The 27,431-nt window shown below is 35.0% G+C and overlaps 1 protein-coding gene across 3 annotated transcripts in view; it reads left to right on the forward strand.

Annotated features, from left to right (window-relative positions):
- The window catches only part of LOC108735093 (synaptotagmin-5), a 94,444-nt gene that overhangs the window by 58,681 nt on the left and 8,332 nt on the right, over positions 1–27,431 (forward strand). For 2 of the 3 annotated variants that reach the window (XM_018466914.1, XM_018466913.1), the window contains 2 exons: positions 4,691–4,901; positions 23,556–23,783. In XM_018466914.1, coding sequence (XP_018322416.1) covers positions 4,695–4,901; positions 23,556–23,783 — 435 coding nt within the window. In that variant the 5' untranslated portion in view covers positions 4,691–4,694. The remainder of the gene's footprint in view (positions 1–4,690; positions 4,902–23,555; positions 23,784–27,431) is intronic. The other variant, XM_018466915.1, reaches the window with a different exon arrangement.

Here is a 27,431-nt window from a genome sequence, read left to right on the forward strand (position 1 = left end):
GCTGTCAAACCTACACTAGCAAGGAGATCGGGCTGAAACTATAGCTACAAGCTATCCAAGGATGGTACTATAGAATGTCACCTCAAGGTAGGCCTAGTGGCGTCATCTCTTGGTTAGGCCGGAAACTTATCAATCCACCCTCGTAGAATAAATATTGGGCCAATGTCGTGTGCTACTGGGGTAATCGCATATGTATTGATAAACAGTGGAATGTTGTTAAAACAAGTTAGTCGGTTAGTAAATTATAAACAAGTCAGTTGTACTCACACTTTTTACCAATTTATATTATAAAATAAATAACACTTTTCATATCTTATGTTCCTGTACGAATTTTTATTTCTCTCTTTTTATCTCCTTTTTTGTTTATCAATGTCTACGGCTAAATTTTCCAAGTTTTTCCACAAACTTCTGTCTTTTTCCAATTTCCATTTTTTGGATTCTTCCTCATTGACTTCTATCGTACGTCTCATACGTTTCTCTTATCTTCTTTCTTATTAATACTGTCATAATGAGCGAATTCATAAGTTTAGTTTAGGATATAACTACTTAATCATGTTATACAGCAACCAATTTTATATAATTCCTTTTTCTTTGTTAGTGTCCGCTGCAATTCCTACCTGACATCTCTTTTCTATGTTTACGATATTCCCTACGTCTGCTACGAATAAAAGTAGGCCTTCTATCAGCAAGCGCTCTAGTCTAGAGTTACTAAGTTGAAAGAAGAAAATAATACAAGTATATATATATATATGAATAGAAACAATGTTAAGCAAACCAGAAACTGAATAAGAGGTAGACAATCCTTTATTCTATTGTGTACTGGCTATCAATTTAGTTCTTTTACGACTTGGTCGTAAAAGTACTGCGTCGTAATACATACAAACTGTATTATATAAGTCACAATGCTGCTTGAAAATGTTTTGATGAAGAAAATGAATAAATTTGCATAATGGAAATGTTAAACTTATTGCGTTCCAAATAATTTACAGTTCATTCAAGTCATTAATTCGGAAATTATTTAAGCAATTGTAACTCTGTTTAAGTTTTATTGAATTATCTGGAAAACTACATCAAGGAAATTCTCTATAAAGATCACAACACAGAAACTTTGCAAATAAGAATTTATTTATTTTTAAGGATAAAAGAAGGATCGATATAAAAGAAAGAGATNGTAAACGCCATCTGTAGTACGATGCTACATTTTAGGATTACGTATGCTCCAACAAGGTCCATTTAAATATATGGATATCTACTTGCTGAAACGAATCCCGGCGTAGCTAACCTCAACCATAATTGTAGCAATCGTACTACAGATGACGTTTACAGCGCCATTTGTGGTAATTTCCCATACGTCCTTTGTCGATGACGTAAAAGCAATTTCTTAATAATTTTACAGTACGTACTTTAAATTCCTTTAAATATAAAAAAATGTGAGTTTGTGAAGGTAAACTCTTGTGAATAGATGACATTCAGGAAGCTCTTGTAAATGTTAATCAACTGTTGCGAACATTATTACCGAAATGGGCCACGTGTAAGAAATATCTTCGCATAAATGTGCTGTAGGGTATATTATGATTTCCCTTTTGTTTACCATTAAATTCGTATCCATATTTTAGCATTTTTTTTTGATACAGAAATAGCGACCGTTAAAATTCTCAATTAAATTATTTTCCTTAACGCTGGCAGCCGTACCCGGGGACAATTTATTATCCATTTCAATTTTCTTACTTTAACGGTAAATCCGACTCATACTTCGCTTCTCGGAGAATATTCGTAATAGTATTCGTAGCCCGCAGCTCTACAAAGAGCACTAGAGAGGTCCTTCGTAGTCTCTCCAAAGCTAAGCCTTCATAGAACTACTAAACCGATCTCAAAATGAGACAAGGAAGATCTTCTGCAAATGACCTTTGAGAAGTTAATCTACATTGATTAAGAGTTTGGAGTGAAACTTAATTATTTTCTAGGCACTAGCTCTTTCTAATTGAAGGTTGCATGTAAATTAACATCTATTTCGCTTATCGTTAAATTAGACGTACCTACATTCTCGGAAAACTTGTTGCTATTAACAAGTGCCTACTTTGTATTCATTGTTATACTGACTGAGGCACGGAACAATGTCATCATGTATTAATATAGAAGAAAACTAAAATAACATCCCTTTAATAAGTAAAACAATCGCTTATCAAATTAAATTTTAACACTTGTAATTTAGTACATGTGGGACAAACTGAACGATTCTTCAACGATAGAAAATAAAGGATAAGTACATCAAAAATTACTTCGAGATTTTGACGTCATATGAACAACGTCGAATATAATTTTTCTGTAAATAAAAATTGGGATATATTACCTATTTTATAATTTAATTGGGAAAACTGGTTAACTATGTTATAATAATTGGAAATATTAAATAAAACAGAAAGTGTGAACTACTAACCTTGTAGGGTGAAATAATCTAGTCCGCATCCAGCATTGGGAATGGAAGAACCTCTGAAGAAGTTTGCCACTCGTGCTAGCGAAACGTTAGGAAGCAACTCCAATAGACAACGGCATCAGTTCAAATAATTTATTGTCAAAAATTTAAAGTTAGGCAGCCGCAATTAAACTAAGTTATTATTTATCTTATGAATGAGTAACTTTCATTGATAATTTCCTCAAAATTATATTAAATGCATTGACTATTGTTAAGACTCATTATAACCTTAGCAGAAGTAAGTGAAACGTTCTAACAACATTCTTATACTTCTGATGAAACCAAAGTAAGGCGAAACAATCGTTAATTGCTTGGAACATAACTTTCTGAAAGCTAACGTTCAACTTTATACAACGAAAGTAAAAATAAACTAATTGATTCAAATTGGTACGTTTAATTAATATCCGGATTTATTTTAAACTTTTTTTGGATTACGTAGTAAACTGCATACCCCTGAGTGGGTGCTTTCAGATCTTGATGTACGTTTTTACCTTAAATTTGAGAGTTTTCTTAAGTTAGAAAAGCAAATGAAAACAATTATTGCTAGGTATTTACAAAGCGCCGCTTAAATTTCTAGCCGATATTGACATGGCTTTCGAAATAAGAACTTTATTGACTCGATCTTAAGTAAAGCTATCTACTAATTTGATTAAAACTTGTCAGTTATCCAAACTTCCTCATCCCATGTTCGTTTTGTAAAGTTTCACATCGTTAATTTGTTTCTTGATAGAATTGTAATTAGAATTGCAAAGACTTCACTTTAAAGGTCACCGCAGAAGTTTTAATGATAACCCTCCGTAAAAAAGCAGTAGGGTCTTCCGAGGTTGGCAGATAGTACACTTAATCAGCCAAAACTAAAACTTATAGACAATTTTAAGCCCTTATACGAATTTAAATATAATTAAATTCAAGAGGAAAACAAAGATTTTCACTAACCAAAGCTTCTTTAGAAATGATTTCTCCAAATTTTGGTTACGCTAGGTAGTGGGTCCATACTACGTGAGATTAATGCTATTGTGATAGATAATAGAATACATTGCATTATTCCTTTTTGGAACGCGTTGGGTTTTATCAGGGATAACCTTTTTTTATTTAATTCCGCATTTTAAGAAGAAATCGTTTCTTCAGTGACGGGTTAGTTAGGGTTGTTTTTCTTAAACAATACTTGACCTAGATACTTCGAATTTATTTGAGAATTTAGCCTTCAATAATAATAAGATATGTATCATCATCATCACAAGGTCGTCAGTCCTAAGACTGGTTGGACACGTATCTCCACTCTTTCCTATCCTGAGCTAATTTTCGCATTTCCCTAAAACTAGAACATGCCGCATCCTTAACTATTTGCGAGCAGTAATCTACTTTAAGTGTATCTGTATTCCTTTTAACTCCTGTTTCGGACTCTAATATATATCTGACTAGACCTTCATGCCGGAGAAGGTGACCTACCAACCTATCTCGCCTATTTTTTATTGACTTCCTTTGAGTCCTCTGTTCTCCTATTCTTTCTAATACCTCTTCATTTCTAACCTCTATCCACGGTATTCTCATCATTCGCCGGTAACACCACATTTCGAACGCTTCTAACCTCTTCTTTTCCGCAACGCCCACTGTCCATGTTTCGCACCCCTACAACGCCGCGCTTCAAATATACAACTTTAACAATCTTCTTCAAATTTCTAAATTAATCGTTCGCGAGCATAGAAGTGACTTTTTTTTATTGAAGGCGACTCTACCCTGCGCTATTCTCTACTTTATATCCCTGCTACTCCTTCCGTCCTGAGTTGCCTGACTTCCTAGATACCTTAAATCAGCCACTTCTTCTAATTCTTACTCCCATATCATTATATTCACTCTTTCCCTATTTTTTCTTCCTTTGCATGCCAGCATTTTTGCTTTACTTTTATTTATTTTCATACAATACTGTTTTGGTCAATATCGCTTTTATTTTATTTAAAGCTATCTATATGTATAACATCGTTTTAATTAAAGCGAAGGTGATTCACCTCTAATTAGTGTCTGAAGCAATTATTTTTAACAGACGAATATGTGCTTCGTCCACTATGAGTGTGGCCATTAACGCTTGTTCGTTTTTCAAAAAGCACCTGTTGTAATTAGGGGTGTTGACCTACTTTACGTATAATATTCTTATCATTTCTATATATTATTTCTATAATAATAATAAAAGACGTACCCATCACCTACCCTTTGTTTCAGTAAAATGGTTGGGTCAGCTATACTGGGTGCTGCCGCCGGCACTGGTATGGCCTTAATTGTTGCCATGACAATTGTAATCTATCGTTACTACACTGTCAAAAGAAAAGACAAGGAATGGAGCTCCCTTGACCGTTTACCTTTTCCGTCTGATTCAAGTATAGCCTTCGGAAAAGCAGCGGGAAAGCCAGCTTATGCTGCCATAGCCAAAAAGGTTGGTGAGACAAATTACTGTTCGTAATAAATTGCTTCTGGTATTCCACGCAGAAGGTTGAAATGCTTTTTTTCTGTACTTTGCGTGATTTATATTTAACGAAAGTAAATTTTGTGGTTTAAAATGTAGGCCACAATATATGTCTGACGTGGAATTTAAGAATGCTCAAAATTAATTAATAAACTGCTTCGTAAAGTACGTTTTGGGTTTTGCGCGTACACTGTCTTAAAATATCTTTTAAAAACTGTTTTTATTCTGCATCTTGCTTTAATGATTTCTTTAACTCTTAAGTCAAATTTGGCCTTTAAAGTTTATTAAGCATCTCTACAACTTAAGCTTTTTATCACTGTTCGGAGTTTTCAAATATTTATATGATTACAATAAATCTGTAACATCATTGAATAAAATAATTCGAAGTGGTCTGTGTTCTGTTGAAACTGCCAGACGCGGATCGCGATTTCTATCTTGTTGGATCTCATCAGCGCGTCGCAGACAGCTTCGGCAAAACACAGACCAATTTTACCTGCACGTTTTATAAAATACCACAAATGGCGCGGTAACTTCGAATTATTTTATTCGATTATAGTAACGTGCCTATCACGTAGTGGCGAGCTACACCGGGATTTCGTTTCAGCAAGTAGATATCCATGTATTTAAATGGACCTTGTTGAGAATACGTAATTCTAAAATGTAGCATCGTACTACAGATGGCGTTTACCGCCCCATTTGTGGTATTTTATGTAACATCATTGTATTTGTTTTGATTCAGGAAAATCTTGCTTTTCCTCTAATTTAATTTTGAGGGCTCAATATTTTAACGGATTAGGATGACTTCTTGATTTGATACGCCACTGTGTGTCTGAAGGTTCAGTTTTGCGGTTCTGTATCTCGCACAATTTACAATGACGTCCCTATTTATCCTATCTAAGTGTTCGTTTGCGGTATGACATTTTCTGATAATGTGATAATATTTAACTGAAAGACATACTATAGTAGAACCTTGATAACGTAAACCTCGTAATAACCTCTATAAATTCATAAAATTTTGTGTTCCCTTCACCTCGGGGTCCAAAGCCTCTATTACTTAAAATAAAAACCCTCTGTAACTTAAACGAATAATTTGGGCATCGCACCTCAGTAAGCAGTGAAAAGTAGTTTGAATCGGGAGAAAGTCCTATGTAAAAGACGAAGAATTGCTGAATTTCCTAATTTAGAAAAATGCTTGTTTATATGGTTTAAACAGTGTAGAAATATGTAAAAACATTAGTGTTAGTGGACCTATGCTAAAGGAAAATGCTGAAGAGGTTGCTAAGTCACTGGGAATCCACTATTTTAAAACTTAAACGTAAACCCTTAGTAAGTAGAAACCTCAATAACTTAAATTATTTTACGTTTCCGTTGGTCTTTATCTTATCGAGGTTCTACTGTAGTTTGAATATTGATCAGGTAAATGTGACAAAATGAAACATTTAATATTTAGGAAATGGACATTCGTTGAAAAGATTTCTTTAAATTAGTTTCAAAATAACTATTGCAACAAAGAATGTTCATGACTACACGCCAGTCAGTTTGGATATATGCATTTATGAATGTAATAACAGTGTAATTTTTTGGATATTTTGATTATTTATTTGATACGTTCCAAACGTTGAAAAGTATCCCTAAAATCTGTGTTTTTCTCTAACATTTTCTGTGAATGATATAAGATGGGTAAATTGAGAGGAACCCTTATTCACGTGTTCGTGTACCGATTGAACCGTGTTTTTCAAGTCGATTACGTGAACTGAATTTTATTTAACAAACAAAGGGCCGACAGAAATAAAAAAAATCCTGCCTCTTGTCAAGGACTTCTCTTGTCAAGAACACTCACTTTTTTATTTGTTCTTTTGCTCAAGTTTTAAAGTTAAGAACGAAAAGGAAAAAATTGAATGACAATTAGCCGATAAGGTAGTCCGGCAGAATTTTCATTTGCGGTGAAATTATAATTAATTTTGTATTAATGAACAGTCAAAACCTTTTAAATGACAACGATAAGAAATACTTTTGGCAGAGTAACATTTCCCACTTTATACGAGGGCGAACCAAATAAAAACGAGACTTTTTATTTTCATTTTTGGAATTTCGCATCACTAGGGCTTCATCAAAAAGGTTAAATAGGTGAAACCCACAGAGGGCAGGCCTGAGTTATAGGAAGGGTGTTCCACTGTCTCTCAGCCCAATCACTTCAATTTTTTTCCGATCAGAATTGCCGTATGGTGACGAGCATTGTCATGAAGCAGTTTCACTTCTCTTACCTATACGGCACGTCGTTTTTGCGGCAATAAGCTGCAGGGAGGGTGTTCAATTGTTTTTCCGCCCAATTGTTCCAATTTTTCTCTGATCAGAATTGGTGTATGGGGATGATGATTGTCATGAAGAAGTATCACTTCTGTCATCAATATGGCATGTTATTTTTGCGGCAATAAGCTACAGAGATAGTATTCAATTGTCTCTCCGTCCAATAGCACCAGTTTTTCGTTGATCAGGATTACTGTATAAGGATGAGCATTGTCATGAAGAAGTTTTACTTTTCTCGTCAATAGGGCATGTCGCTTTTGCGGCGATAAGCTACAGAGATAGTATTCAATTGTCTTTCTATCCAATCGCTTCAATTTTTCTCTGATCAGGATGGCCGTATGGGGACGAGCATTGTCATGAAGATGTTTCACATCTCTCATCAATAGGACACCTCCTTTTTGGGGCGATGAGTTGCAGGGAAGGTGTTCAATTGTCTCTTCGCCGAATCGCTCCAATTTTCTATAATCAGGATTGCCGTATGGGGACGAGCATTGTCATGAAGATGTTTCACATCTCTCATCAATAGGACACGTCGTTTTTGCGGCGATGAGTTGCAGGGATGGTGTTTAACTGTTTCTCCGCCAAATCGCTCCAACTTTTCTCTGATTGCTATAAGGGGGTAAGCATTTTCATGAAGAAGTTTCACATCTCTCATCGATTAGCTACGTCGTTCGCGGCGATATGCTTGTCTAATCTTACTTCACATATCGCAGTAAATGCAAAAAATCGAAATGCAGCTCAAAAATAAGCCGTAGCTGCCAGATAAAACTTTTAAAACTTTTCACTGTTTCATTCCCACCAGCCAGTAATTCGAGTGAGAAATATAAGGCGGTCGAAATGAAGACGGAAGAGAATGAAAGATTATCTCTGAAATATTACTGCCCAAGCGTTTGTCTAAGTGATCCAAGGAAACCACAGAGAAACTTGGATCAAGGCAGACAAACCCGGAATCGAACCGGCGTCCTCCCGAATGCTAAGCAATGGTCTAAACCTCTAGGCCAACCGCGACTTGACTTGCAGTCTCCACTCCTTACTCGGTTGTTACGACTTGGGGGTACAATGGTGCACCCACGTTTTATCGCAGGTGATAACGCGAGTCATAAGCGAGTCCCCTTTTTCCTAAAATTTCGCTAGGAGACGCTCACAACTTATACTAACCTTAGATGTAATCTCATTGGCGGTCAGACGCCAATAACTCTCAAGAAGTTGTTTAACACGGAGGATATTATCATTGATGACGTGCATACGGGGTAGGCGATTATGGCTCTCGTTTTTAATGTCACGACCCTCCACGAATTGTTTATGCCATGCAAATACTTTAGTTCGTGAATGCGTCTCATGCTTGAACTGTACAGTCAATGTCCTCAGGGGTTCTGTTAGTTTTACACCTTCCGTCGCAACAAATACGCTGTGCAATTGACGAGAAAACCTATTCAGACATCTTCACGATGAGTACCGAGGAAACAGACGAGGTCGCTCACCTGCTTCTCGAACTTACGACATCACCGACCCAACACCTCACGAAGCAAAAAACTCACACTTTAATATTGCGCACTCAGGTCCAAATGTCTGGTTTATATTTGATTCGCTCCCGTATCTTTCCATTTTTACTAATAAATTTTCCTAGTAAACAACGGTATTTTTCGATTATTTTATACAAATAAGATGCTATAGTTTAATATCGGAACCCACCACATTCACTCCAGTTTATAGCTCAACAGCTTGGCTGAGTCCAGTCGGAAAGTTGCCCCAGTTTTGAGTTATCAATTCAAAAATATAAGATATTAATTAGTAACGCCATTATGCTAGTAAATAGGAAACTATCAGCGTATATTCGTGATTGATTTGGTGTCTCTCAGTATTAGGTGCTTCTGCTTCCTAAAACATTTCTATTGTGAGCTTTTTCATAGGTATATCTTTACTCTTTCCTTTGTTGTATGAAATATTAAATGGACAAGGAGATTTGTTTTGTTTTCAAGAAATGTCAAAAATATGACACGGTAAGGAAAAGCGTTGAAAACTATCCAAACATAATAGAGCACTGAAAGCTTTACACAATGACATACACCAGTGGCCGATACAGAACCAAACACAGGGATATTCTGTTACATGCAATCGTCAAAAGGACATCATCTTTTTAAAAGTACAATGTAGTAAAGGAAATTTTCTACAAATATCTTCAGCCACCTTTTCATATAAATAACAAAATACTGTACGTCCATCATATCAGTTTTGAAATAAAAATGAATATCATTATGCAAAAGTAAAAATTCAATTCGCTTTTCATAATAATAAGGTCGTCAGTCCTAAGACTGGTTGGACACGCACTTCCACACTTTCCTGTCCTGAGCTAACCTTCGCCTTTTCCTAACACTAGAACATCCCACATCCTTAACTATCTACGAACAGTAATCTAATCTAGATCTTCCTCTACCACTCCTAACTGCCGTTCCTGTCTCTAATATATCTCTAACTAGACCTTCTACCTGAGAAGGTGTCCTACTAACCTATCTCGCCTATTTCATATGGATTTCCATAGAGTCCTCTGTTCTAACCTTTTCTTTTCCGCCGCACCCACTGTACATATTTCGCACCCGTACAGCGCCCTGCTCTAAACATACACCTTTAACAACCTTTTTTGAATTTTAAAACTAAGCGTTTCGCGAGCATAGAAGTGACTTCTTTTTATTGAAGGCGACTCGACCATGCGCTATCCTCTGCTTCATATCCCTATTACCCCTTTCGTCCTGACTATACATCTAATATAACATATATTCCAAGAACAAAATATTTTGGTGGCATATCCGTTTGGCCAAAATGTCATGTTTTAAGCATAATAAAGTAGTATAGTAATAATTAGGTTTCTTCATTTACTATACAAGATTGTATAATAAATTCATTTCATAACAGTCTTAAAATAAGTTTCACGGAAAATATGATGATGTTTATTAATTTTTCAGCTGTTCCTTATATAACGAAGACTAATATTTTTGTTAGTAGTAATCGTTTTATCTCGAATCAAAGTCTGCATTTGACATTAACTTCATAATAATTTTAACTAAACTGACTGCAATATTTCTGGAAACAGTTTTATCAGGTTTTCCATTTAAGTCTAATCAAGTTTCATTAAAATGCAGACTGCGTTGGCACATGAAAGCTCGAGTTAATTTAGAGATTCAAACATCCAATTTTATTGCAATCTTCTTTAAATGAAATGTATTTTACCCTGCATTTATACAATATTTATCCATATTAAAACGTTGGTTTGTAAGGGTGATGAAAGTACCGGTTACAGTTAATATAAAAATAAAGAGAAAAACTAGAATTCGCCAATTTTTGATTTCTAGTAAATTGGAATGAAAAAAAAAAGCGGTAACAGTAACGTAAAACGAAGAACGCGCAGTTTTAAAAGAAAGAAACCACTTCTGTGCTTGCGAATGGCTAATAGGGAAATTCGAAGTAGATTATTAAAAGTGTATGTTTGATGTTATGTTTTCTTCTGAGCTTTTTGGACGTGGTGCGTGGAATTTCACTTTACCAAAACGTTTCCCCGTTCTTTGCTGACGGCATCTTCAGTGGTGACTGGGCAGGTACTGAGTCGTAACTGCGAAACGTTTGGAAAAGTAGAAGAAGAAATCACAGCATCGATATACGCCGGCCGTGAAAAGCCTAAGAACTACAGTGTGTATGTTTGGAGCTAAATATAACAAAAGTAGTGATAAGCAATGTAAGACCAAGACTAAGAACAAAAATAAGGCCAACACCAACATTGGTCCCATCTCACCAATCAATATTTACACTGCTTGCCTTGTGATGAGGGTGGTCTATTTATATTTCTTTTGTGTTGAATTCTCGTCTACTTGTAGCGAATTACATATGAATGCGATTCTATTGAATTTTAATGTTAACTGCGTGAAATTAGTATCAATATCGTCTATTGGATTGTCTTGATTGAACTGAGTAAATAATAATCATAAAGGGGGATATATAAATAATATAATTGTTTCATTTGAATGTAAATTTTGTTGATACAATATGGAATAGTCTCAATTCCTTCATTAAATTATAAATACCTAATATGTAAGCCAGTTGCGTATCGTTGGGTTTTTCGATGAAAGTAAATATCGTGGATATTGTTAATGTTGTGTGTGTCTTCCTCTGTAATACGCCAGAATTTCTTAATTTTTTAGAATATTAAATATGACCCAAAGTTTTCGAATAATACGTCGTATCCTTCGGTCTCTACGTTGAAGAATATACCACAGGCCACAATTATTATCCCATTTAGTCGACCGTTTGTTTTCTTTCAATTAATTGATTATGAAAATAAATCTTATTAATTTTTATAATGGCTCATCATATATTCTAATTTCTCCAAACAATTTTTTGCAATATAACAATATCATTGAGAGCAAAGGAATATCCTTTTTAGTCCTTGAATGCCGTTTTCTGCTTGTTTCTTTCTTTACTTTAACGACTTTTACCTTCAGTAATTTTGTGGCGAATTTTCATTTTTCCTAAATGAATTGTTTTGTTCTCTTTTTGGACTTCAACAACGTTCAATCTCTTTCTAAGTAAACCAACCATGTGATTGATGTTCTAAAACTCAGAATGCCGATAATTACCCATTTTCTTCGTAACGGTGCTTATTTTCCTTCATTTCCAGTAAAACCATCGATTGCGTCACTGAATGCTCGGATTAGAAAATAATTACCACTCAAATTTATTTATAGATATCGAATGCTCTTAACACGCTTCATTAACAGTGAAAACGCTAGGGAAAAAGGCAATTAAATTTTATTGCTATACAACGTTTACAACACAGAAATTTTCCACGAACAGTAGGGAGTCTTTAAAAATGAAACAGGAAATAAAATATTGCGACTTCAAAAACAAAACTGAAAGGAATTGCCTGAAGAAATAAAATTAGTAATTTTTGATTTCATCGTCAGATTATTTCTAATATGTTACCAGTTCTTCATTTTTATAGAATAAAAAGCAGAGTTACATACTGCGCGAAAATACAAAAAAAAATACAAACAACATCGAATTTAGTATGGTAAATGGAGTAAGAAAGAATTCGTTTATAACAGAGCTTAAAAGACTATGCTCGATGATCGGTGAAGAAATGAGCTACGCAGACAAATATGATTGAATTTGGAATTATGCTACGGCGCATCCTAATAAAGGGAAAGGGCATATGTCCAACTTCTTGAAACGAACAGTACACAATCTGTATCTCCAGCGGTGGTGTCCGTTCTGACCCAGCCACAAATATATTTACACGTGGGCTACCCATGTGACGTCTTGTAATGATTTTATGTTATGTGACTGTTTTTGTTTCTGCTTGGACCTGTTGATAATATGCTTGCTTTAGATTCGACGACTGCCAAAGCAGACACGATGTCCCTTTCAATGTCATACGCCGTTATAGCTTTTTCCACAGTTAGTTTTACCAATATTTTAAATGCAGTGATAATACTTGTGACATTTTACACACAAGATGAAGGTTCAGATGTGTCTGTCAAGAATTAAGTGTCCACTAAAAGTAGGGTTGCCACCTTTTCAGGCTTTACATAAAGTATTTCTCGACTAAAAGTTTAAAAAAAAAGTACTCAGCATAAAAATAAAGTATTTTAATTTTTGTTTTTAAAAACATATTTTTTGTTACACCTAGCAGCCAGTAACAAATTGCTGTCGCTCTAAAATACATTAATAGCCTCTAAACATGGCAAACAAAGATCTAAGTTAACTAAAAGTTCATTTTTAATTAGTTTTAATGAAGCTTTATTCCTGTCGTCCCGCCACTTTGCGTTCATAACAGAGAATACTCTTTCTGTAAATGCTGAAGTGGCCGGAACGGATAGCAAAAGTGTCACTACTTTGAACAGATTTGGGAAATCAGGTTGTTCCGTAAATATGGCTTGTCATTTTTCTGTGCAATATTATTGATGTAAAAGTACTCTGAATTTCGAATAATCGCTTACAAAATTACGATGTTTACTTAAGGCCTTAAATAAAGTATTTTTGCGTACTTTATGTGTCTTGTAAAGTATAACGTACGCACAGTCGAAATAGAGTACAATACTTTATAATAAAGTACGGGTGGCAACCCTAATTAAAAGGGTCTTTGGTATTCTAATAACTTACGTTGCGTCTGAAAAAGTGTCTGCTTTGTCCTAGCATAGTAATGTTCTGTCACAAGGCCAGTGGTGTTTGAAAAAATTTCCGCTAAGAGACTTTATTTTCAAAAAATGGATATAGAAATGGCCTTGTGATGAAAATGTTATAATTTTTGTTGGCGTTTAACATATCAATGTATATGACGTACTGCGGAAATTGGTAAAAGCTTTGGTGGCCGATAGATGAACTGATTCTGTTCTGATTCGGAGTCCGCATCCGTCAATGGAGATGGAAGGACCTTTGAAGAAGCTTGTCACTCGTGCTAGCGAAACGTTAGGAAGCAACTCCAACATATGACGGCCTTTAGATCCGAATTATACTGGTTCATGTACTGCAAACATCTATAATTTTCATTTTTCATTTGAGGAAGCTAATGCAGATGAAGACGACCTTTCGGAAAAACTTAATCAAAACTTTATTTGCTTATTTTCATTAATGGCTAAAATGACATTCCAATTCTGCAACTGTCATTCTCAAAAATTTTCCAATCTTATTAGACTTGCTTTATTTACTTTCTTGCGGATATTAAAACCGTTCTTTCTCTGTTTGTTTTTGCATCCTTCTTAATTTGAAAATGTCACAAGCAGTTCTACATCATCCACGCTTTATCTCAACTATATTCCTTGTAGTTAATGAATGTGCGCTGCCAATTTTCTTGTGTGTAGGCCGAGTATCGATTCTAACACAGAAATAGAAATTGTAGTCGCATTTGCGTTTTCGTTTGTAGTGGCTTCTGCTGCCTAAGCATTAATTCGATACCATCAATATGTGTCCATCACGTGAGAGACCGATTCAAATTGCGTAATCTCGAAAAAAACATCTATCAGACAACGACAGATAAATTAATCACTTTAACAAAAAGAAAAAGCAATACAGTCGACTCTCGTTAACTCAAACCTGCGATAATTCGAACCTTTCTATAATTCAAAGTTATCACGAGTTCCCTACAAAATCTCTTTATATTTCGAACTAAATCAATACATTTTTATGCACTTGGTAATTCGAACGAAAAAATCATTGCGACGTAACAAAACGGCGCGTTAATTCGAACTCATCGGCGTCAAACACTCGACAATTCAAAGTTGCAGAGAGAAAGAGACAGAAAGAGTGCAATTACATTTTGAGGCAAGTTCATATTTGTATCATCGAGCTTTTGTTTTTGTTAGGATTAGGAGAAAATTTATGCTGTTCAAACTGCTTGAGTACGGAATAGAACTACTAAAGGTGAATTTCCTCGTCGAGAAGAATGCCTGGTCATTTGGCTAAGACAGTGTAGAGGACAAAAAGTGTCTATTAGCGGAAACTTGTTAAAGGAAAAAGCAAAAGAGTTCGCGTCTTCTCAAAAGATCAAAAATTTCGCGGCAAGTGAAGGGTGGTTTACAAATCTAAAAAGAGAAAAGAGAGAAATGAAAATATTTATTTTCTCTCAAAAATTTCGAACCATTTGATATTTCAAACACTCGATAATTCGTAATATTTTAAGAGTCCCTCGAGTTTCGAATTAACGAGAGTCGACTGTAGTACATGACCTTGGAACATTAGAATTTTTTGCATTTAGATAGAAAATGAGGAAAAGGCAGATAGGTGGAAAGATTATTTATAGAACCTATACGCTGGCCATGAGTTAGGACGTATATTAAAGAAGGAAGATAGTGTGGAGATAGATTAGGTAGGTTATCCCATAATGAGAGAAGAGTTCGATGTAGCATTAAAAAAGTTAAAGAATAATAAGGCGCCAGGTGTAGATGGAATACAGGGGAAAATTATAAAACATGCAGGACAGAGATCGTATGTTTAAGCTACTTAGTAACATTTACGAGACGGGGAAAGTTCCAGAGGATTATAAACGGAACGTTGTTGATTCATACGATTCGGTGGCTCAGAATCGGTGGCTAGACTATCGCAAGAAACGTCCTAGCAATCCTAATTAAAGGGTTGTAGGTTTTTGTTGGGGATTGAAAACACTGTAAATGTGATAGAGTCTATTTACAATATATACAATGCCTTCAATCGGCGTACACTATGTGAAACAAGAACGGTGAATAAACGGTGAATAAAACGGTGAATAAAACGGTGAAATGAACGGTGAAATGAATCGAAGCGTGCGACTTGGCAGCAACCTTCGTACTCTCCTCTTGGTACCGATGGCACGCTACTTAAGGGTGAAAAGGTGGTGAGATAGAGAAAGACAGCACAGAAGTATTAGTAATCGGCAAGAGAAGGATAGGCGAAATGGTGGTCGAAAGTACAGAAAAGTCATAAATAAAGGAGAAAATAAGGACAGATAGATAAGATGTAGAGAGAGACGATGAAATAGAAAGCGAGGTACTTGACAATTTACAACATACTCCCCCCGTTGAGAGGGTGAGTTACCCGATCAACAAAAATGAAAATTAAACTTAAAGTTAAAAGTAACTTAAACTAAACTGAAACAATTATTAATACAATATATAACTAAAGGAATTAACTTCGAGTCACTATTATTAAAATATTCAATCCTTATTACTATCACTTTGATTAATACTATCAATTGGTAACGGTGCTAATTGTTTTACACAACGTTTCACAGTCCCTTTCGCGGTTTTCACTGTCACTACGCGAATTACACCATCGACACCAGGATGGACTTTCACTACGCGTCCCAGGGGCCAATGTAGAGGAGGCATGTTGTCTTCTCGTAGGAGAACAATGCTGTTTTCAACGATTGGATGTTGACCGCTGGTCCATTTACAACGATTAGAAAGTTCGTTGAGGTATTCGTTTTTCCAACGGTTCCAGAAATGTTGTTTTAATTTCTGAAGGAACTGCCAAACGGATAAACGGTTGGAGGGTACTTCTGAATAGTCCCGTTCGCGTAGGCTCGTTAACGAATCACCGGTTAGGAAGTGGCCGGGTGTTAGAACTAGTAAGTCCTGAGGATCAGAGGATATAGGGGTTAAAGGGCGTGAATTCAGTATAGCTTCGATCTCGACAATCAGCGTATTGAATTGTTCTAGGTGAAGTAGGATGTTATGATCGACCACTCTTTTAAAATGATATTTAAATGCTTTAACGGCTGCTTCCCACAAACCACCGAAATGGGGAGATCTCGGGGGTGAGAAATGCCAATGAATAGATTTTATTGAAAGAAAATCTTGCACCTTCTTTTGACAATCTTCTGATCTTATAAGCGTCATTAATTCCCGCAGGTGGTTATTGGTTCCGACGAAATTAGTGCCATTGTCGGAATAAATATGGGCACAATGACCTCGCCGTGCAATAAANTGATTCATACGATTCGGTGGCTCAGAATCGGTGGCTAGACTATCGCAAGAAACGTCCTAGCAATCCTAATTAAAGGGTTGTAGGTTTTTGTTGGGGATTGAAAACACTGTAAATGTGATAGAGTCTATTTACAATATATACAATGCCTTCAATCGGCGTACACTATGTGAAACAAGAACGGTGAATAAACGGTGAATAAAACGGTGAATAAAACGGTGAAATGAACGGTGAAATGAATCGAAGCGTGCGACTTGGCAGCAACCTTCGTACTCTCCTCTTGGTACTGATGGCACGCTACTTAAGGGTGAAAAGGTGGTGAGATAGAGAAAGACAGCACAAGTATTAGTAACCGGCAAGAGAAGGATAGGCGAATAGTGGTCGAAAGTACAGAAAAGTCATAAATAAAGGAGAAAACAAGTACAGATAGATAAGATGTAGAGAGAGACGATGAAATAGAAAGCGAGGTACTTGACAATTTACAACAGTTGTAGTAACCATACCTAAAAAGAGAAGCGCGGATAGGTGTGAGACATTTAAAACAATTAGCTTAACTTACCATGCGTCAAAAATATTAATTAGAATTGTACAGAGGAGGAAAAACTATTAGGGGAAGATCAATTTGGGTTTAAAAGAAATAGAGGAACGCGGGAGGCCATTCTAGCTTTACGGGTAACACTAGTTAAAGACATATTAGAGGCAGAAACGCAGGGGCGGCCTTTGGGGGTAGCGAACAGGGCAACCGCCCGGGGCCTCGCTCTTGCAGGGGCCTCGCACACTCGCGCAACAATGTAATTAGAAAAATATTAGGTAGTAATAGTACATACTACTAATGTTTATTAGAATTTATTAATAGTCTTAAAAGAAGCCGCAAATTTGCTATCTTTGTCTTTAATCAATTTTTTTTAATTTTCGATAAACAATTTTAAATGTGTAAACTTATTTATGAATCACTTTGCATTTTCAAGTATCATCATTAAAATTAATTCCACAAAGAATTTACCCGCCCGGAACCTTCCAATGACTCAGGCCGCCCCTGCAGAAACGGAAGTTAGGAGGGGTAGAGGTAGACCTAGATTAGATTACTGTTCGCAGATAGTTAAGGATATGGGTTGTTCTAGTTTTAGGGAAATTCGAAGCTTAGCTCAAGATAGAAAAGAGTGGAAGTACGTGTCCAACCAGTCTTAGGACTTACGACCTTATAATGATGATGATGATGGACTTTTAGCCTTTTTCAAAGCTTACGAGCGTTTTTTTATGTTCCTTTTATAATAGGGATAAGGTAATTTTGTGGAATTCCACACTGAAAATATGGTGCTTGCTGTATTGACAATATGTCTACGGCTTAGCCTGGTCAACACCATGATGTCCACAATTCAGAGTATTGCTGAATATATTTTATCTCTAAAAATATAGTCCTAAAGGCTAAATTAAACTTAATGCTTACTAAGGATTCTTTATGATGAATTATGAATGAATGATGAAAGGTATATTTGGCGAAAAATCTTATAATACAGTGGAAACTTATATTTTTTTAAAGTTAATGTACAGAGTAATCAATAATATAGTTACTTATGTCATAGTAAAATATTAAAAATTGTTTCAGGCATAAATAACATCTTAAAGCTCTTGATGAAATGATCGGGTATGCAGCACAAAAATTACCATTTATCTTGAAAGCTTCTAGTGATAAGATAACGGGAGTGAGATGCCACAATAAATAATAATTGTTCAAACAAAAACTACGACGCCATACAGCACAATTAATCAATGACGTATGTAGATATCTATGTAAAAGCCACCTGTACAACAGTTTTACAATATAACTGACCTTTCGGACTTGAACAAACAAAAATTTACACACGTAAACACATAGAAGTTGGAAAAAATGTAAATTTAATAAAGGATACATTTCTTTTTGCCGTAAGGGATTTTTTAAAGGACAAAATAAAACATTGTGAAGAAGGTATAAAGGATGTTGTTAGAGCGGAAGATATTTTAATTTTGCTTTCTATTGTTGTCTAACAGGGGATTCAAAATTTTAGTACATGACCCTTCATAATATATTCGCCAATAAATCGATAGAGTTTTATCTACTACATTTTTCCTTGAAGAAACGGTATTCTATTTATTATATCATATTCCAAATTTCGAACTTCTGGAGTTATTGAACATCTCTCTAAATAAGAATCTTTAGGGAAATATAAGTACCTATATAAGGACATTTTCAGATTTTAAAAAATGGTGAAATTTTTATTTTCCCTTCAATTATTAATAATGCAACAGTAATTTCTTTAGCAGTAGCTCTCCAATATCGCTGAAATACTAAAACATTCTCAGAGATAATTTATTAAATGCGAAAACCCTTATACGCCTTCCACTATAATATAATTTAGACTCTCGAGTTCAGTATTCGGAGTGAGAAAATAAAACTAGATAACGATATAACGATAACAACTAGAACAATTTATTTAAACAACTTGAGTGACGAAAGAAATACAACTGGAAGAGGGAGAGATTCGGATCGAATTGCCTAAATTATGAAAAAAAGAAGTCTTCAGAAGAAATATGAAGGAGGAGCTAATAGTTGGTGGATGAAAGTAGGGTGTCAATAAAGTATTAATAAGATTGGAAAGTTTCAAAAATAAGAAATACTAAGAAATAGAATGTAGTCTTAAATCACTGTAGAAAATCTTTGATAAAATTGTAACTAGAAAAGAATGCTAACTACGGACGACATGCGGTTAGTTCGTGAAGCTGAAAAATGTTAACAGGGATTACTGGAGAGTACAAGTAATAAAAGTTATTGACAGCGATAGAATTGAATACAAAAAAAAAAATTGAATAGACTGTTCGAAATATTTACACAAGTATAGGGACACAAAGAAATATAATACAAAAGAATTTGGACACCAAATTTAGATGTACAATTTGAAATACAGTAGAAGCTTGATAACTTAAACCTCTATAACGTAATAACCTCTATAAATTCATAAAATTTTGTGTTCCCTTCACCTCGGAGTCCAAAACCTCTTTTACTTAAAATAAAAACCCTCTATAACTTAAACGAATAATTTGGGCATCGCACCTCAGTAAGCAGTGAAAAGTAGTTTGAATCGGGAGAAAGTCTTCTATGTAAAAGACGAAGAATTGCTGAGTTTCCTAATTTAGAAAAATGCTTGTTTATATGGTTTAGACAGTGTAGAAATAAGTAAAAACATTAATGTTAGTGGACCTATACTAAAGGAAAATGCTGAACAGTTTGCTAAGTCACTGGAAATCCATAATTTTAAAGCATAAACTTAAACCCTTAGTAAGTAAAAACCTCAATAATTAAAATTATTTTACGTTTCCCTTGGTCTTTATTTTATCGAGGTTCTACTGTAGATATTTACAATAATATAAAATTACAATAGGGTTAAAAATTAAAAGGAATACTTACCCCTAATTACTACAAATAATTTTATTTGAGCGGACACGTGTTTCGCTAACTTCATACGTGGGCATTATCAATGCGAGACTGACACGTGTCCGCTCAAATAAAATTATCTGTAGTAATTAGGGGTGAGTATTCCTTTTAATTTTTAATTAACATTTACCACAGTCTCCTCTTTCTAATTACAATAGGGTTATTCATAGGAATATGGAACTCACATATATAAAGTTATTTTTGTGGAAATCTGTCTGACATTAACATCTACGGTTTTACGAAAACTTACACAGTAAACCGACCAAATCCCAACATGTCATTTTCCACCTTCCACCCAATTTTTCCCATCGCGAAGCGCCCCTGTCGCGAATTTTCGGCTGTCCCTCTTCCCTCCGATGCCCCGTACCTGTTGAGCGTCCGCGCCGTGACGTCTTGCGCCGCGACGTCGCCGTCGTCACAAGAACAGTCCGTCCGCGACCCCTTTTTGCTATGTCAGGAACATGAGGGATCGTACCGAGGAAACCCAAATCACGGTCAGTTATCGTGTGTGCCATTCCGTAGTTGAATTTTAATCGCGATACTGTCAAAAACGTGGACATTTTGCGGTCACCGGCCGAGAGGACATGAGTCAAAAATGTCCTCCGGCATGGGTCCCGCCAGTTGCTGGGTTACGCACAAGAAGCTGGAGTCTTGGGCAAGGGCGGCCAAAGCTAGAGCCCTTGGCTCCAGGAGTTCTTCTCAAACTGAAAGCAATAATAGCACCAGCAGCAATAACAGCCTAGAGGTGAGTAAAATGAAAGTGAATCTCGTAGTAATCATGGCGGTTAATAATAACAATACCCCTTCAAGAGGCATTAATAAATAAAAAAAATGTTTTCTCATTTATATTTTAAGCGTATTCGTTTACAAAGAAAGTACCGATTTCAATCATTAAATTATTATACTATTATTTATATTTTTGGGCTCGACCTCAAGAATTAGTCCTATGAAAAATAAAGTAGAAAAATATCTGTTGTTTTCTTATTATATTGTTCTTTATGTCAATATAAATTAAAAGGTTCTTAATGTCCTTTATTTTTAACGCTCGCGGGGTCACATGGTGTACAGAATTAAAGACAAATGCGTTTTCTATTAATGCTGATTGAGTACGATTACTGGTATTCATTATCTCAGCTGTTGGCGATTGTTTATGTTGGGGTGCGTAATAATTTATCCTGACGTCAGACGATAGCAACAAATCGATAGCAGTCCGTGTTTCCCTTTTAGCTACGCTTTTCTAACCTCTGAAATTGTGCGCGTATTGAAATTGATTTCACTTATGTTCGAAATGGAACGGATAGAGTCGACAATACCTTGCGAATTTTCGGAAAACTGCTTACCAATTGGTTACGACAGCTTCAACAATTTATAGTTTAAATTGATTTGAAAATTTTCTGACATATTCAACCACCGAAACAAACCCTTTCAAATGGATTATCTTCAGTTTTCAAATTAATCCCAATACTCGATTATTATTTCCTTTCGATCGATAAAATTGATTGTTAAATTTAGTAATCGCTCAGTTATTAACTTGCTAGGTATAAAAATACAAATTACTATAAAAAAATGATAATTATTATCTAGTTTGGCTGTGCCAACTTGAAAATAGAGCTCGTTACGCTGAAGAAGAATATACAGCTTTTTTGGGCGCGGAAATAAGAAATTCATAGTGCTTTTCAGTTTCAAAAAATGCAAAATTGTAATGAATAAAAATTGATATTTTTCAAATATGCAGTGTTGGAAAAGATGGAAGGGGGTTTAAACCCCCCCCCTTGCATTTACAACTATTAATATTTTCAACATCTTGACCTTGCAAATATAATATTAAACTCTTTCCATGGTACGTTGTTGTTCGTAGTGTTTTTGAGCTTCAAAAAATGCAAAAAGTATAACGAATAAAATTTGATATTTTGCAAATATGCAGTGTTGAAAAAGATGGAAGGGGGGGTTTAACCCCCCCCCCCTTTGCTTTCACAATTATCAATATTATCAACAGTCGTGGCCTTGCAATTATAATATTAAATTCCTTCCATTATACGTTGTTGCTCATAGTGTTTTTGGGCTTCATGATTGATTCAAACAAAATGATTGTACTAATTTATTATTTCCGCATATTATATGTCTAAATATAATTATTCAGCATCATCAAAAATATAACACATTAACACTTCAAGGTCATCTAGTTGACTCAGGTAATCCAAATAATTACCAAAGAATTTATCTATCGTCTTTACTGGCTAATCTTCGAAACAACTAAACCGATTTCAGTAGGACTTTACAAACATGAAGATGGAGAGAAAGTTGTCAGACGTAATCTTAGCTACTTTCTTTTACACGAAGAAATTAGAATCATTTGAGATGTGGTGTTATAGGAGGATGTTGTTTGAAAAGATTGCAAATGAGGAGGTATTATAAAGAGTAGGAGAACAGAGGAAAGTATGGAAATCAATAAGAAATAGGAGATAGATTAATAGTAGTACACCTTCTCAGGCATAATGTGCTAGTTAGAGATATATTAGAAGTAGAAAGGCAATGATTGGTTGAAGATACGAAGAATGAGTGATGCATGTCCATGCTCAAATCCACAAATCCACAAAAAATTATTACTGCCTTCTTCAGCAGGCAGTTTTTCTGGATCAATAAAAAAAATTGTAATATTAACGTTGCGTTTTTCTTTTTTATATGGAGTTACAATATTTAAGAGCTTAATTAGTTAAATGTAATTGCTTTAGATAACAGTTGATGGATTTTATTTGATTGTTTAGTCTGGCAGAGGCAGACATTGTCTAGTCACATTTGTTTTACTTTCGCCCCAAGAAACGTCTAAGGGATAAAACAACTATTGTTGTAGCTGTACTATTTTTTTTATTTATCATCACTTCAAATTGTAGGTAAATATTCATTTCTTATTCAGTTTTGAAATTCGATGCTTATGTATATTGAAGATTATAAATAATTGGAGATTAGAAATAATATATGTAAAATTTAATTACTTTGTTTGCTTTACATCAAACTGCAAAATTTAGAAACAAATTTTATCTTCTAAGTTCGTAAAGAAGTTAATAATGAGACATCCCGTTTTTNGTAATGACATCATTTCTCACCAGTATCTTATCTATTCTACATGGAACATGATAATTATTTACATGTAAATTCTAGTTCTAATATCCCGAAGAAATCGATGCTTATGTATATTGAAGATTATAAATAATTGGAGATTAGAAATAATATATGTAAAATTTAATTACTTTGTTTGCTTTACATCAAACTGCAAAATTTAGAAACAAATTTTATCTTCTAAGTTCGTAAAGAAGTTAATAATGAGACATCCCGTTTTTCTTTTCTGTACATAGATAAGGTACGTATGTGTTTTCGTGTGATTAGTGAATAATTTTGTATTTCAGGAATTCAATGTTGCGAAAGAACCGCACAAAATCCAACCTCCCCAAAACAGTTCAGGGCAGGCCTTGACTGCGGAAATGATGAAGGCTCCTCTCGACTTATGTCAGAATTCAGGTAACGCTCCACTCCTTCAACATCAATCAAAGTCCTATCCTGGAGGACAGCCTCCACTCTGCAGAACCCCAAGCGTCTCCTCGCAGAGCAGTTTGGAAAGCAGCGCCTCAAGACAGGTAAGAAATTAATTTGAGAATTTCAAGGTTAATTAAACTTATTAGCAATTTCGTAGTCGACGTATTCGAGATATTCTACAAATTTTAATTATCCACTGCTTTCTGAGTTGTGGACGTTCCCCTTTTAATTTCAGCAATAATCCCAAAATCGTTCACGTGATATCCAGTGGCAGGGGGTCTGCCCCACCCAATGGTACTAATAGCGACAGATGCCTTCTGCCCCTAGCTGAAGTGCGTTTAATCTTTGTCACTTTAGTACTTAGTAAAGAACTTAAATTTGATTATTTCTTCTGGAAAACTGTCAAAGATAAATATTTAAAACCTGTTATCAGTAAAAAGGGCTTTTAATTTCGTATCGAATGGTATCATTTAATATGAGTCATTCCATTTGAAAAAAAAAATACAACAGGCTACTGAAGTGAAACTTCTTCAAACACTCAAACATACCGGGATAGGGGTTAAGGAATTGGTTTAATGGTATTATTTGTACACTATGAATTTAAATTTTACACTATACTTGCCGGAGTTGCCTGTAACGAACGTTGCATTGAAGCGCGCTCACGGGTCAAGCGATCCCCACCACGAACTCGACTACATGGCTGAGTAGAGGGGGACATCCGTTGCATGATTTCGTTACATAGCAACTCGCATGAAACGTACTTACCCTACCGTACGTAAAGAGGTTAAGGTCGTCAAAAGTAGTTTTCGATATTTTCGGCTGATAATAACGTACACTGTTTGTCCGTAGCAAAAAACCTTCCAAACCGTAGGTTTTTAGCTTTTATGATTTAAATGCCATTTGTTCTCATTCAAACAGCTGAGATGGTAATTTTTTGAACAGTTGAGTATCTCAAAAACTACTAGAGATAGGTGCAGGGAACTATTACAAACTCGACCTAATTTTAAACCAAGAAACTAAAAATGTAAAAATATACGGGGTGTTCCATTTAAAATAACAAAGTTGGGTAGCGTCCAGAAGAAATGGAGTACCCTGTATGATTGAAAATATTTTCTAGATATACACCATATGATTCTAGACCACTTATATAAGAATCTCTTTTTCTGAAAGTATAATAACAGAGTTATGGACGAACCTGCTTTAGGTGGAACACACTGTAGAAATAGAAACTGCTTTACATCATTTTTGTTTTGATTAGCAGCATTATATGGTAGTAAATTCAAACAAAATTATTGTCAAAAAGATTACACCTTAAGAACTTGGAGTATTCGATTCCTAAATTATAAACAAAGAAGTTCATGGTAATTGGTATTCTGTCAAAATTGGAAGACGCGGATCGCGATTTCAATTTTGTTGGATCTCATCAGCGTGTTGCAGACACTTTTAGGGTTACCACCCGTACTTTATTATAATTTCGACTGTGCGTACGTTATATTTTACAAGACACATAAAGTACGCAAAAATAATTTATTTAAGGTCTTAAGTAAACATCGTAATTTTCTAAGCGATTATTCGAAATTCAGAGTATTTTTACATCAATAATATTGCACAATATAATATTTTTGAGAATGTTTCTATGTTTCTGAACGCTAGTTTCATTAACAAAGCCATATTTACGGAACAATCTGATTTCCCAAATCTGTTCAAAGTAGTGTCACTTTTGCTGTCCGTTCCGGCCACTTCAGCATTTACAGAAAGAGTATTCTCTGTAAGAACGCAAAGTGGCGGGACGACAGGAATAAAGCTTCATTAAAACTATTTAAAAATGAACTTTTAGTTTACTTAAATCTTTGCTTTTCATGTTTACAGGTTATTAATGTATTTAAGAGCGACAGCAATTTGTTACTGGCTGCTAGGTGTAACAAAAAATATGTCTTTAAAAACAAAAGATAAAATACTTTATTTTTATGCTGAGTACTTTTTTTTTAATCTTTTAGTCGAGAAATACTTTATGTAAAGCCTGAAAAGGTGGCAACCCTAGACACTTTCGACAGTAATTCTGACTACCATGAACTTCTTTTTGTTCGATTTGGTATGACGAATGGTAAATTACGTCGTATCCATTATCGTAAATGGACGTTGTTGGCCATATTAAATTCCACTAAATGTAGCATTGTACCATAGATGGCGTTCACCGTGCCGTTTATGGTACTTCCTAAATTATGAAACTATTGTTACTGTTAAACGTCGATGTTTTATATACATGTAATTAACAGGAAAGGGTTGATGACGATTTCGTTATGAAAATACATGGTTTTTCTAAAATCTATGTACAGATCTGAACTGTATGTTCTTGGAATTTTATTTCCATTTGTTTATTGTCAGAACAACCGTTATGTATTGTATGTGCCTTTGTCTCTTATCAGCTATTACCTTTACTGTGATGGTTGTTATCTGTTTAATTGCTAACCAATCGACAATTCTATAAATATGCTAATATCAAAATGTAATGACATCATTTCTCACCAGTATCTTATCTATTCTACATGGAACATGATAATTATTTACATGTAAATTCTAGTTCTAATATCCCGAAGAAATAACGTGAAATGTAAAATAGAACTGTCGTGTTGAAATTAAAAATGGATATATAAATATCTCTATCTGGAATATTTGGCACTTAATAACTTTCTTTTATCAAAATATTCTAAGCTGTAATTTATGCAATATACTTTGTGAATGCAGTTAGGAATAATGCATCCAATTACACTCACAAAAATTTCTGCAAATAATAAGCAATCGTTAAATAGTTGTCTAACTGCATTCGGCCACCTAGAAAAGTTTTGTGTCGTATAATAACCGATTTGTTTCTTAAAATTTGTACCCACTAGTAAGGAGAAGGTACATTGGGGTAAAGGTCTAGGTGATGGCCACACCCATTCGAAAGAGGAGGTCTCCCCTACCACTGTACCATAAAAAGTTCGTGGCGGTCTCACCCCCTTAAAAAGTTATAGGGGTTCAAAGTTAATAAATATGCCAATTTTTATACATTTCTAGGCATGTAAATATTTATATAGTCATTCTTAAACAATATTCAAAGGTAAAACTAATGAAAAATACATAAAAATATTGAGANATATATTATATAAAACATTATTTATTTAGTTTTGTTCAAGTAACCACCCTCATTCGATCCCCCACCTCCACCCGCTTGAAAATATTTTTTTATTGAATTTATTTGAATTATAGTGTATGAAAATTGTCAACTTTCAACCCCCATAACTTTTTATGATGATGAGACCGCCGCAAATTTTTTGTGGGGTGACACCCTCTTTCGATCCCCCTACCCCCCATCTAACCCCCATAACTTTTTATGGGGGTGAGACCGCCACGAACTTTTCATGGTACAGTGATGGGGGAGACCTCCTGTATCGATTCCACCCACCCCCACCCCCGAAGGGCCATCATCTAGACATTTACCTACATTGGAATTTCTGTCCTAGCTTAAATAAAAATAAGGGTTAAATTAAAATCTGTATTTCCTTTCTTGACCCTTTCTCCAACATTCCTTTGCCCTTGTACTTCCTGTTCTAAGTAGCTTATCGATTTTATCTTCTCTACATTCCTTAGTGTAAGTGGAGAATTAAATGCCTTACCTTCCCCAAACAATTACCAATTGTAAAAGGCAAAAATCCGCTCATTGTAAGGTTAAGATTTATTGTGAATGTGAAACCACAACCAACAACAGT

The sequence above is a fragment of the Agrilus planipennis genome, unplaced genomic scaffold (genome assembly GCF_000699045.2).
Source record: "Agrilus planipennis isolate EAB-ADULT unplaced genomic scaffold, Apla_2.0 scaffold20, whole genome shotgun sequence".
In the NCBI taxonomy this organism is placed as follows: Eukaryota; Metazoa; Arthropoda; class Insecta; order Coleoptera; family Buprestidae; genus Agrilus; species Agrilus planipennis.